General features: G+C 35.8%; 1 protein-coding gene across 4 annotated transcripts in view; it reads left to right on the forward strand.

Moving 5' to 3' along the window:
* The window catches only part of MAP4K5 (mitogen-activated protein kinase kinase kinase kinase 5), a 118,889-nt gene that overhangs the window by 25,909 nt on the left and 78,606 nt on the right, over positions 1-14,374 (forward strand). For all 4 annotated transcript variants that reach the window (XM_010341094.3, XM_074393951.1, XM_074393952.1 and 1 more), the window contains one exon: positions 255-312. In XM_010341094.3, the coding sequence (XP_010339396.1) occupies positions 255-312 (58 nt within the window). Of the gene's footprint in view, positions 1-254; positions 313-14,374 lie in introns of those variants that run through there.

Consider the following 14,374-nt stretch of genomic DNA (forward strand, 5'->3'; position numbering starts at 1 on the left):
TGGTGGAAGTAGACCAAATTTTAAACAGTAGCTGTTTTTGAGTGATGGGACTAATGGTAATTTGTAAAACACTTTTGTGTCTTATCTATATTTTTCTTAAATGGGAAAATGAATATGCTCATTTTATTGGAAATACTTTGTTTTTTAGCTTTGATAAAATATGGTTGATAAACAATTAACATAGTAGCAAGTAATTTTGATGTAATTAATAAGCTTTTGAATTAATAAGATTATTGTGTTTATTTTATTTTTAGGCCAGAAATGTACACACAGGAGAGTTGGCTGCAGTAAAAATCATTAAATTGGAGCCTGGTATGTATTAAAACCCTCAAGACAATTTTCAACAATTTTCTTGTGCAGTTCATAAATATAGGTCTTAAAAGTATTTTCCATATTTCTTTCCTTGTTTCCCTTCTTCCCATAAGAAGTCTTTATATGTTGTATCAGGTCAATAGAATATCTTCAATTAAACTCCACTGGAGGTGGTTAGTTAAAGGTGAGTTTGATGTGACAGTTTTGTTGCCAAATAAAATTTGACATGTACACATTCAAAATTGGAAGACAATTGACAATGTTAAAGTAATTTTCTTTTAAGATCATAGTGAAATATTTGAACTTCAGGTTTAGCTTTTATGAGAATTTGATTAGGAAAGTATTCAGTGATTTTTTTGTGGTGAATATTTGGGATAATGACATTTGCTTGTCAGCTTTTCCCTTTGATTGGTTTAGGTTTGTTAATTCTGGTCTTAGCTTAATGCTTATTTTATTAACACCTCTGTGTGTCAGAAGACTGCTTGTTTTAAAACACACTGAATAATTTACTTTGAAAATAGAACTATAATCTTAAAACTGTTTTATGATTTTCATATCCTAAAAGTTTCTAATGAGTGTAGTAGTAGTTTTTAACCAGGTAAGTGAATATTTGGTGGTATGTTCATTTGCTGGTTCATAAACTTAGGCATGTAGGTGTCTTTTTTTTCTGGGCAAATAGAAATTGTTGTAATAATACTCTTTCAGGATCCTCTCATTAAGTTCCACCTAAGTATAAAATGATCTCCAAAATGTCACTAACACAAACAGGAAATATAACACAACTATACAAGCATTTGCCTCTTCTGGAAAAGTCATTAGAGCAAATATTCAAATTATATTCAAGGATGGTTGTTCAAGTTATGTCTAGGAACTGGCCTGTGCTCTCAGAGAAAACAAAGATGTTTATCCCTTTTCTGTCTTCAGCAAGTGCAGTGGGCTTGTTGCAGCACAGTTTCACTTACTTGATTTGAGGGTATGGCTTATTTTTTTCTAGGTTGATGCGAAAGTAATTGCAGTTTTTGCCAACCTAATATTACAGTTCATTATAATGAATTAATGCGTACATTTTTTAAATTCTGCAATTCTTCTCAGTAAGCCTTATATTAGAACTAACATAAGAAGACAATTTAGTAAAAAAAAGAAAAACGTGTATGATTACTTAAAATGTGAGGGTTAAATGCTAGAATCATAAATTAAGACCCTTTGAAAGGCTGGAATTTCTCACTGCCTTGTTTTGTAAAAGTTGACTATTTTATGTTAGTCGTGACCCATGTATTAAGATTGAATAACATTTCAACTTGTTCCCCAAGAAAGAATAACATGAAAGTTCAGTAAATATTGATGATGTGATCTTAGTATTTGGCCATTTTAAAATCTTGTTGGTTGTCTATTCTTATGTTTTGCCCTGTCCTATCAGGTTATTTGTATTTTATTCTCGATTTTTAGATCCTGTTTGCACTTTGAGGGTAGTGACTTTTCATTATGTATTTTACGTTTCCCCCAATTTGTCTTCTGTCTTTGCACTCTGCTTATATTTTTCTTTTCCATGTGAAAGTCTTCTTTTTTCTCTTAGACAAATTTGGCAGTCCTCCTTTATCTATTCCTCATTTCCCTGTACTTAGGCCCTTTTTCCTAATTATAAACATTTTAAACTGTAATTTCTTCTAGTTTTTTCTTTTTTTCTTCCAAAATTTAAGTATTTGCTCAATCAGAAACGAGTTTGTTCTAAGGGATGAGATAACTCTATGTATGTTCTTTTTCAAATGGCTAGTTTCCTAAACCCATTGCTCTGTATTTAGTCTCTTATCCACAGATTTGAAATGCCTTGGTTGTCATAAACTAAATTTCCATGTAAGCATAGATTTTGCGTTCTGTTTCAGTGGTTTTCTTTTTTCTATTCCTACTTTAATACTATCCTGGTTTTGATTACTGTAACTTTTCATTGCATATTACAATCTAAAATTCCTTTTATTTTTCAGATACTTTGTTTGTAAAATGTTTTCTTCAGGAGAACTTTTAAATCATTTGTGTCATGGAGAAAAAAGGCACTTAGATTAATGTAGGAAATTTGGCATTTTGACAGTAGTAAAGGTTTTTTCTTATTCAGGTCCTTAGGAAAGTTTTGCCATATACATTTTAATATTTATGGTATTTTTCACTATCGTGAATGTGTTTCTTTTTTCCTCTTATGCTGTCTAATTGGTTATTGTAAATGTTGACTTCAGACACTGATTTTATTGGATATATTTTGTCTCTGGCAGTCTTATAGAATTCATATTTTTCTGGTAGTTTTCAAATGTTTTTAATTGTTTTTGTAACTGTACAGTCATATCATATTGAATGTTATTTTTGGCCAGGACTTTCACATTGTAGGATAGTGCTTCTAGTATTTACGCATTGAACATTAACCCATTTATGCTGGAGGTTGCAGTTTTTTAAATTGCAGACATGAAAAATCAGACCTTGGCGATGACCTTGGGCAGCAGGATATAAATAACTCCCACAAGCTTAGAGTTCCAATAATGGAACAGTAGGCATAAATGGGTTCTGACAGAAGTGTTGATCATCTTCCACTATAGTGATTTTGTTCATTTCTCCTTCCATTTGTGGCACATCTGCTTAATGTATTGTAAGTGTGTCAGCTGACCCATAAAATTCATTTTTGCATTATGTTTTCATTTCTTAATTAATGTTTGTTGAATACCTAATTATGCCAAGCTTTGTTCTAGAGGGTAGGAATGTAGACGAGAACAAAAAGACGAAGACCTTGTTCTCATGGCTTGAATTCTAGTGGGAGAGATAGAATGATGGAATAAATGTATAGTGCATTAGTCACTCATATTGGTCAGTGGCTTCAGTCTTTCCCTTACTATTGTGGCTTGTATCCTTCATCTTTAATCATTCACTCTCTTAATGCTCTTCGATACCCTTTTTACCTTGAATATAACTTTATCTGACATTGATAGTGCCAACACTGCTCTCTTTTTCTTTATATTTATGTGGCATACAACAAATGGATGGACCTTGTGTACTTGGGCCTATTATTATGCTTTAATCCTTTCTGGGTCATTGATGTTTCTCTTGTAAAAAATTATATTTGACTTTTGTTTTATAACCCAATCTGAATCTTTCTTTTTTTTAAATAGGTGAATCTCTCCACTATTATGTTGTTTAGAGATAGGTTTAATTTTAATTCTGTTGTGGTTTTTGTTTTTAATGTTTTCTTAAATTAAAAAAAAATATGGCTGGGGGTTTCTTTTATTTTTTACTGCTGATAATTTGTAAGGAACAATTCTGTAGCTTTGTCAGAGGATGGCTTGTAAGATCTTGAATAATATATTTAAATTTGTGGGTGTTTTAGGTTTTTAGTTTAAGAAATAAAACAGTCATCTATTGAATTCTTGGGTTTACAAATTTTGAAATTTGCATATTTATACTCTTCCTGTCATCCCCCCAATTTCCAGTTGTTTGTGGGTTTATATGGGGACTTTAGCCCAGAAACTTTCTGACTGCACTGTGGTATGAGTATGTATTAATATGTATACCTTCTTTTAAGAAATATTGTATTTATAATTTATAAATGTCATGACCAGTTATTTAGACTTAGTTTTATATTTAATAGATTTACTACCCACCATTGGTCTTTTTATGCCGTTTTCTTTCCATTCTCACCTACTTAGTATCAACTACCAATAGACTACATCATATTATCAAAAAGATTTTCCATTATTAGGAATATTATAATTTAAATCCACAAATAGATTGTTCTTCTCATACCTGCTTTTCCCTCTATCTTCCCCATTTTGCTAAGCAATTAACCAAGCGAAAAATCTAGGCATTAACCTTGATTTCTCTCTTATTTGTGTTCAAGAATCAATCTGTCAGCAAGTTGCTTCAACTCCACCTGCAAAACACATCTAAATTTATCTGCTTATCTTTATTGCCCATCTCCACCCTTTTAGGTCTTGCTGCCTCTCCCACATCTCTCATTCCCCACCAACTAGATTCCAGAAAGCCTCTGGAGTGAACTTTTTAAAACATGAATTATATCATCACATTTTCCTGCTTAACACTTCCCGGAAGCTTCCATAGCCACTTAGAAACATACTCAGATTTTTAGCCTCATTTATAAAACCCTGCATGATCTGCTCTGCCCACTTTTCTGAGCTCATTGCATATGTTTCTCTCTACTCTAGTATGCCTGTTTTCTTTTTATTTAAACAGTCCAAGTTTAAAGCAGTTCTTCTCTTTTGCCTGAGGTAGCTGTTTTTCCTGATCTTTGCTCTGAATGCTCCTGGTCATTCAGACCTCAGCTTAAATAAATATCATATTCTCAGAGAGGCCAATCCCCTTGTTATTTTAGTTCACTTCATAGGACCAGTGAGTGCCTGGTACTTTTCTTGTTTGTTTGTATGTATACATGTATGTATTTTGTTTGTCTCCTAGAATGTAAGATTCATGAGAATAGTGATTATCTTCACTGCTATATTTCACCACTTGGGACAGTGTAAGCACATAATGGAAACTGCAGTATTCTTCCTACAAAAAAACATTAAAGATGTCTTTCTGTTGCCTTTGAATGAGAATAACGATTTGACTGGTATAAAATGATTACATCACATGTTCTTCTCCCTCTACCTTGAAAAAAATCTATAGACATTTTTTTCCTTGATTATTGTTGGAAAGAACTGTAAGGTTTACCTGATATTTTTGCCCTAGTAGGTAACTCGCTGTTACTCCTCGACTGTTTGTAGCAAACGCTGGCATTTCTTTGTCTTCAAAATTAGTAATCTCAACAGAATATAATTTGGTCTCAGTAATTTTCTATAAGTTTTTCTCTCTCAGACTCAATGAGCTGCTTTTTTCATCTGCAGTTTTGATTTTTTCTCTATTTCAAGAAATTGTTTCTAAAGACTCTTGAATTTTTTTACCTCATTACTTTGGAAAGTAAAGAATTTTTAAAGTCTGCCATCATATCAGTGACTAATTTGTCTCCAATACTGCTTTTGTTTTGTTTTGTTTTAAATAGGGTCTCTCTCTCTCTGTTGCTGGGCTGGAATGCAGTGGCATGATCTGGGCTTATTGCAACCTCCGCCAACCAGGTTCAAGCCATTATCGTGCTTCAGCCTCCTGGGTAGCTGGAATTACAAATGCATGCCACCACACCCAGCTAATTTTTGTATTTTTAGCAGAGACAGGGTTTCTCCATGTTGTCTAGGCCACTCTCAGTTGGACTCCTGGCCTCAAGTGATCTACCCATCACAGCCTCCCAAAGTGCTGGGATTATAGTAGAGAACCACCATGCCCAGCCCCCAGTACTGCTTCCATTACTTGATGTTTCCAGTGCTTTTATTAGTTTTATATAAGTATTATTTTTATGGAGCTTCCCCCCTTAACTCTACCAGTTTCTTTCTGTTTCATTTTGTTGCCTAATTACCTATAGTCTTGTTTTTCCCCTTTCATATTTCTGAGAGTTTGAAGCACTGCTGTCTTAAATTTTCTTTCAAAATGAATTCTTCATATCTTCAGCATCCTATATTTATCTTTTTTTTTTTTTTTTTTTTTTGCTGTGGAATTTTGGTGGGAAATCAATGGGTTAAATTTTAGCATTATCAGTAAAGCTGAAGTAGATGGTATTTTTCACATTTTTGGAGCAGACTTAAGGGAATGTTTAGGCTAAAAAAATATATAATGATATGCTAATGAATTTTCCCAGCTTTCAGTTCAAATACTTCAAATAATTTTGGAGACTGTCATATTTCAAAAATGAATTCTTAACTATATTCACCAGCTTTCAAAAACTTGCACTAAAACCAGCATAATACAAAAATGCTTTCTTGTATTGATTTAACAGATGAACTGGTTTAAAATTGTATTTAGACATGAAAAGATAATTATTTGCCAATGTGACTTAGAAAAAAACTTATGTCTGGTAAAACATAAACAAAATTTTTTTAAAATAAATGAAATTCCAGCTGTAAACTTAATAGTGCTTTTCCCCACGGTGTAAAATAGGATATTAAAGTTTATAGTAATTTTAGAGTCCTAAATTGTGTTTACTGACTTGCCTCTGGCAATTTACTTTTATAATGTTATATTCAAATTTTGCTGAAACAGATTGCTTTTGAAGGTCTTCCTAATATTTGAAAAAAATACTACAGTAAACCTTAGAGTTAAAAATAGGTTAGCACCGAGAATCACTTTTAGCCACAAAAGTATTTGTAAAAGAAAATGAAGTCAGCATCCTTCCTATGTCTGTATGTTCTTGTTACTCTTTGGATATACAGGCAAAATGATTACTTTCAGGAGTGATTTAACCATTTCTATCTCATTACTATAGTAGATACTTATTAAATAGAGTTTGACTGACCAGTGATTAGCACTGAAATAATGCTAGTGATACCATTGTGAGTTGCATTTTTCATCTCTTTGGTTAGGCATCCAGAGTTCCCTAGAAGAGCAGGCAGATATTATGATGATTCATGCCACCATGTTTTTCTGTCTTTTGTCTGAATTTCAGCCTACCATCTAACTCATTTTACAGATGTTCAGTTTGCTCAAGTCTGTAGCTAGTGGCGGCCAAAAGCCAGAGCAGGAACAAAGTTTGTGGGAAAACTTACCATCAGAATCCTACTTTTCCTTCCCTTTCTCCTTCTCCCATTATCCCTCTTTTATGGTGAAACTACAAAATAGTATTTTAAGCTTACAAAAATTACGGTTTGTTACACATTGGCAGCCTTGCTTACAGGGGTAGAATTTAATCCATCACTACCCAGGATGATTAATGCAATACCTTTTTGCTTTGTGCCTTTGCTTATCTTTTAAAATGTTAAATTGGAAATACTTATAAAATAGTAATTTTTCATAAAATAAATGTATTTTTTTAGACAGTTTTTGAAATCAGTAGGAATCTCTCACTATTTTTGAATAGATGTTTAAAGCTTTCCTTGGACTTGCAGGGAATACTTTATCTTGTTTCCTGAAAGTATAAGCAGAGAAAGTTGAGTATATCTTAAAAAGTCAAGAAGTATAAAGAAGTTTAAACCAGCCATAGGTTTGCCTTGTGAAAATTCTTGAAAGAAATCCCAAGGTAGGCTGGCCAAATAGGGCAAGTGTCAGCTATTCTGTTTAGGTGGTGGTGGTATGTTCTTTTCAGAATTTTTTTTTTTTTTTTGAGACGGGGCCTTACTCTGTCACCCAGGATGGAGTGTAGTGGTGTGATCTCAGCTCACTGCAACCTCTGCCTCCCAGGTTCAAGCAATTCTCCTGCTTCAGCTGCTCAAGTAGCTGGCACTACAGATGTGCACCACCACGCCTGGCTAATTCTTATATTATTAGTAGAGACAGGGTTTCACCATATTGGCCAAGCTGGTCTCGAACTCCTGGCCTCGTGATCCACCTGCTTCAGCCTTCCAATGTGCTGGGATTACAGGTGTGAGCCACCATGCACAGCCTTTTTCAGAATTTCTATCCAAACTCTAACAACCTTTATTTTTAAAAATATTCTGTAAAGTAAAATATTTGTACCCTGTCTTCACTGTTTGGACAGTTCAAATCTGAATTAATGGAAAATGTTAATTTGAAGGCAGAAATACATGCCCCACATGTCATATTATTAGTTTTAAATAATAGATACAGAAAATGAATAAAGGTTAGTGTTGTTTACTAATGTTTTCTGTTTAACATTCTACATTCATTATGCTCATTGGAAAAAATCATATTTACTTATGAACCAAAACAGCCATATTCACAAGATTGCCACCATGGTGTCACTGTATTTTTCATGGTTGTTTATAAATTAGCTGACAGAATATTTAGCATTGGGTTAATTGATTCTGAAAATAGTACTGCTGATGTATTCACTGTACAATGAGCTACCAGTAAAATTAGTTTTCGTTTTGATACCTATCTTTAACATTAAATTATTTCATAAACTTCAGAAATGTATCTGGTACTTGTGCAGAAAACTTTTGTCATTGCAAATCTTAATTAAGAGATCTAATTTTTGCATTGTAATTTTGCTGTAAGTGATAAACACATTTTTAGGTTACTGCATATTTATTGTTTTAAAGGTTTTTATTTTTTACTTTTTTGGTCTGGGAGCAGTGGTTCACACCTGTAGTCTCAGCACTTTGGGAGGCTGAGGTGGGAGAATCTTTTGAGCCCAGGAATTCAAGACCAGCCTGGGGAATATGGTAAGACCTCATCTCTACAAAAATTTTTTTAAATTGGCAGAGCATGGCAGCCTGCTTCTGTAGTCCCAGCTGCTCAGGTCACTGAGGCCGGAGGATCTTTTGAGCCCAGGAGGTTGAGGCTTCAATGAACCATGTTCACATCACTGCTTTCCACTGTGGGCAACAGAATGAAATCCTCTCAAAAAAAGAAAGAAAGAAAAAAAATGTATTTTATGTATCTAGAAACTTGAAGATCCAAACATCTAACTGTAGTAAAATCATTAAATTAGGCTATACTCATATCATTTTCATAACGTAAACTTTACTGTCTTACCATTTTTTGGTTTTTGTGTTTGTGTTTTTTATATGGAGTCTTGCTCTTGGCACCCAGGCTGGAGTGCAGTGGTGCGATTTTTACTTCACTGCAATTTCTGCCTCCTGGTTTGTAGCCATTCTCCTGCCTTAGCCTCCCAAGTAGCTGGGATTATGCCACCAGGCCCAGCTAATTTTTTGTATTTTTAGTAGAAACAGCTTTTACCATATTGGCCAGGCTGTTCTTGAACTCCTGATCACCCTCCTCAGCCTCCAAAAGTGCTAGGATTACAGGCGTGAGCCACTGTTCCCAGCTGTCTTATAATCATTTTTAAGTGCATTGTTTAGTAGTTTTAAGTATATTTACATAGTTGTGAAACAGATCTCTAGAATTTTTCATATTGCAAAACTGAAACTCTATATTCATTTGATAAAACTCTTTGCTGCCTCCCCACAGCCACTAGTAACCACCATTCAACAGTTGGTATCTATGAATTGGGCTCCTTTAGATACTTCATATAAGTGAAGTCATACAGTATTTGTCCTTTTCTGACTAGGCTATTTCATTTAGCATAATATTCTCAAGTTTCATCTAGCATAATATTCTCAAGTTTCATCTATGTTAGAGCATGTGACAGGATTTTAAGTTTGAGTACTTTTCATATACTACAGTTTTTTTCATTCATCTGTCAATAGACATTGTATATAACTAGGTTGCCTCCACCTGTTGACTATTGTAAATAGTACTGCTATGGACATGGATTTACAAATCTCTCTTTGAGATCCTATTTTCAGTTATTTTGGATATAAACCTAGAAGTATGATTATTGGTCATCTGGTAGTTCCACACTTAATTTTTTGAGAAACTGCCATACTGTTTTCTGTAGCAGCCTCACCAGTTTGCAATGTCAATAACAGTGCATAAGGGTTCTAGCTTCTCTACATCACCTCTAACATTTTTTTTTCTGTTGTTGTTTTTTTTAATCATAGCCATACTAATGGGTGTGAAGTGATATCTCATTGTGATTTTATTTGTGTTTCTCTGAATTATGATATTGAGCATGTTTTCACATGCTTATTGGCTGTTTGCGGGTCATCTTTGCATAAATGTCTGTTGAAGTCCTTTCCCACTTTTAAAATCAGGTTATTTGATTTTTTTTGTTGTTGAGTCGTAGGAGTTGTTTATGTATTCTGAATATTAAACCCTTCTTAGATACAGAATTTAAAAATATTTTCTCCTATTCCATAGATTGCCCTTTCAACTATGTCCCTTGGTGAACACAAATTTTAAAATTTCATGTGTAGTCTTACCTGTTTTTGTTACCTGTGCTTTTGGTGTCATATACAAGAAATCATTGCCAAATCCAGTGCCATGAAACTTTTCATCTGTGATTTTTTTTCTAGGAGTTTGATCCTTTGGGGGTCTTAATTTAGATCTTTAAATCATTTCGGGTTAAGTTTTGTGTATGGATTAAGGCAGGAGTCCAACTTCATTCTTTTGCACGTGGATATCCAGTTTCCCTAATACCATTTGTTGAAGAGACTGCCCTCTCCCCTTCAAGTAGTCCTGATACCCTCGTTTGAAGATCATTTGACTGTATACTTGAAGGTTTATTTCTGGGCTCTCTCTTCTATTCCATTGGTCTTTAATATGTCTGTCTTTATACCAGTACCCTACTGTTTTTATTATGGTTGCTTTTACTATGTTTTGAAATCAGGAAGCATGAGTCTTCCAACTTTGTTCTTCTTTTCAAAATTGTTTTGGCTATGGAGAGTCTCTAAATTTTATACAAATTTTAGAATGATTCATTCCTATTTCTGCAAATAAAGGTTACCGAATTTTTTCATAGGGATTGTGTAGCTCTTTATATCACTTTGGGTAGTATTGACATCTTCATAATATTAACTTGGGCTGGGCATGGTGGCTCATGTCTATAATCTCACCACTTTGGGAAGCCAAGGTGGGCGGATCACAATATCAGGAATTCGAGACCAGCCTGGCCAATATGGTAAAACCCTGTCTCTACTCTAAATACAAAATGGTGGTGCACACCTGTAGTCCCAGCTACTCGGGTGGCTAAGGAAGAAGAATCACTTAAACCCAGGAGGTGGAGGTTGCAGTGAGCCAAGTTTGTGCCACTGCACTCCAGCCTGGGCGACAGAGCAAGACTCCATCTCAAAAATTTTTAAAAATTTTAAAAATAAAATATTTCCACATATTTGTGTCATCTTTATTATCTTTCAACAATGTTTCTTACCAGATACAGGCTTTGTACATATTTTCTCCTATAGGTTGCTTTTTCACTTTGTTGATTGTGTTCTTTCTTGAACAAAAAAAATTTTTTTGTTTATTTTAAGATAGGGTCTTGCTGTGTTGCCCACACTGGAATGCAGTGGTGATCATAGCTCATTGCAGCCTTGAACTCCTGGGCTCAAGTGATCCTCCCAGCTCTGCCTCCTGAGTAGATGGGGCTACAGGCACATGCCACCACACCAACTAACTTTTGTATTTTTTCTAGAGACAGAATCTTGCTCTTGCCCTGGTCTTGAACTGGTCTTGAACTCCTGGCATCAAATGAGCCTCCCACTTTGGCCTCCCAAAGTATTGAGATTGTGCAGGGGCCTCTACACCCAGCCAAAATTTTGAAATTTGATTGCAGTCTCATCTCTCTGTTTTTGCTTTTGTTACCTGTACTTTTGGTGTTATATCCAAGAAATCACTGCCAAATCCAGTGTCATGGATTTTTTAATAATTCTGTGAGATTAATTAAAATTAGAGGATTAAAATAGGAAATACAATTCAGAAGCATCATGTTAACAATTTTAACCTATGAACAATGAAGTAGAAATACTTACAGTAGACATAAAAAGCATAAACCAGTTGATATTTGATGAAATAACAAATGGAAAATGATCAGTAATATACTTTTTGTAGAATTATTAGAATGTGGTAACTTTTTGAAAGCTCAGGCCAGGTACAGTGGATCACATCTGTAATCCTAGCACCTTGGAAGGCTGAGTCAGGCAGATTGCTTGTGCTCAGGAGTTTGAGACAAGCCTGGGCAACATGGCAAAACCCAGTCCCTATAAAGAATACAAAAAATTAGCTAAGTGTCCTGGCACTTGCCTGTAATCTTAGTTACTTAGGAGGCTGAGGTAGGAGAATTGCTTGAGCCCAGAATGTGAAGGCTGCAATGAGCCAAGATTGTGCCACTATACTCTAGCCTGGGCAACAGAGTGAAACTTTGTCTCTAAAAAAAAAAAAAGTTCGGTGTATAATGTTAGAGGATAGTTTTCAACATTAGTCAAGCTTATAGCTTAGAACACAATTTTAGTAGTTTAAGAGAGGATAAGCCGGGTGCTTTGGCTCATCCTTGTGATACCAGCACTTTGGGAGACCAAAGCGGGCAGATCACCTGAGGTTGGGAGTTTGAGACCAGCCTGGCCAACATGGTAAAACCCTGTCTCTATTAAAAATACAAAAAGTAGGCCGGGTGCGGTGGCTCAAGCCTGTAATCCCAGCACTTTGGGAGGCCGAGGCGGGTGGATCACGAGGTCGAGAGATCGAGACCAACCTGGTCAACACGGTGAAACCCCGTCTCTACTAAAAATACAAAAAATTAGCTGGGCATGGTGGCGTGTGCCTATAATCCCAGCTACTCAGGAAGCTGAGGCAGGAGAATTGCCTGAACCCAGGAGGCGGAGGTTGCGGTGAGCCGAGATCGCGCCATTGCACTCCAGCCTGGGTAACAAGAGCGAAACTCCGTCTCAAAAAAAAAACCAAAAAAACAAAAAAAAATAATTAAAAAAAAAATACAAAAAGTAATCCTAGCTACTTGGAAAGCTGAGGCAGGAAAATCACTTGAACCCAGGAGGCAGAGGTTGCAGTGAGCTGAGATCACGCCACTGCACTTTAGCCTGGGTGACAGAGCAAGACTCCATCTCAAAAAAACAAACAAACAAAAAAAGAGATTATACACTTTGTTCCCTGGAGACATAGCTTTCCACATAATTATAGACATTGGTTGAATTAATTACCTCAGTATTAAATCTATGATCTACTATCATATTTTTGGAGGGAGGAGTGTGATGAATCTTACTGCCTTTTGTCTTGCCAGAGCCAGGTTTTTAATGCCTAGTACCTTTAAAAAAAAAAAAAAAATCAGAGAGTCTGTTGCTTTTAATCACCTCCCAGGTACTGTTTGTTAGGACTTATTTGATTGCAAGAAAGTTTTAACAGGGTATTGAATCCTAATGTAACACAGAGGACCCTTATACATAAGGGGTACAACCAGCTTACTCCAGTTCATCTCCAGAGCGTGAAGGCTTAACTGCTTTATGTCAACCTGCAGATAGTATTAGGAAGCCCTAAAGTTCTAGTCTTTTGCTTGCCAAGATGTCTGATCTCTTTTTTTTTTTTTTTTTTTTTTTTTTGGATAAAAGCTTTTGCTCTTGCTGCTCAGGCTGGAGTGCAATGGCGCGATCTGGGCTCACTGCAACCTCCGCCTCCCAGGTTCAGGAGATTCTCCTGCCCCAGCCTTCTGAGTAGCTGGGATTACAGGCATGAGCCACCACACTCGGCTAATTTTGTATTTTTAGTAGGGGTGGGGTTTCTCCATGTTGGTCAGGCTGGTCTCGAACTACCGACCTCAGGTGATAGGCCTACCTTGGCCTCCCAAAGTGCTGAGATTACAGGCATGCGCCACCACACCTGGCCATCTACTCTTTTTTTTACTATGTTTTTACAGTGTTTTGAGTGTGGCATTAATATTATGTCTAACTTGATCCTATTTTGATGCCCTGATGGTAGCAGAAACAAGTGGTAGCTAACACTGACATTGGCTAATTGTATTCAAAGCTGCGAAACTGGAAGCAAAGACTAGCCTCATAAAGTGACTCCAGATACTAAGGCTGTATTTTTATACAGTAGCTTGTTTTAGGGGGTTAGCTGCCCACTCCAGTTAAAAATTGTAGTTTAGGGTTGCAGTGTACTGCTAGACACGAAGTGGCTTAGGAACAAGGGGCAGTAGAATTTGTCTATCAGAAAACTTGGCTTTCAGGATCTTGTACTTGCTACACTTAATTAGCAAATATGTCTCTTAATGTCAGCCTTGAAACACTGTTGGAGGCTGTGATCATTGCCATTGTGGTTACTGAACGTGCTTAACTTAAACAGAAATACAGTGGTTTTTCAAAAAATTTAAAACACAAATCCCCAATGTTAAACTAATATCTGCATGTTATAAATAATATCTGCATTTCTCAGTTAAAGTGCAGTGGCGTGATCTCAGCTCACTGCAGCCTCTGCCTCCCAGGTTCAAGCAATTCTCCTGCCTCAGCCTCCTGAGTAGCTGGGATTGTAGGCACCCACTACCATGCCTAACCCAGCTAATTTTTGTATTTTTGGTAGAGATGGGGTTTCACTGTATTGGCCAGGCTGATACCGAACTTCTGACCTCGTGATCCACCCACCATAGCTATCTTCCAGGGCTCAAGTCAGTTTTAGGAGCTTTTAATTAATTATAATTTTAATTAGGACTAGTTCCAGTGTCAAGTACTTGTCTTAGATATAGAGC

This window comes from Saimiri boliviensis, chromosome 2 (assembly GCF_048565385.1).
Source record: "Saimiri boliviensis isolate mSaiBol1 chromosome 2, mSaiBol1.pri, whole genome shotgun sequence".
In the NCBI taxonomy this organism is placed as follows: domain Eukaryota; kingdom Metazoa; phylum Chordata; class Mammalia; order Primates; family Cebidae; genus Saimiri; species Saimiri boliviensis.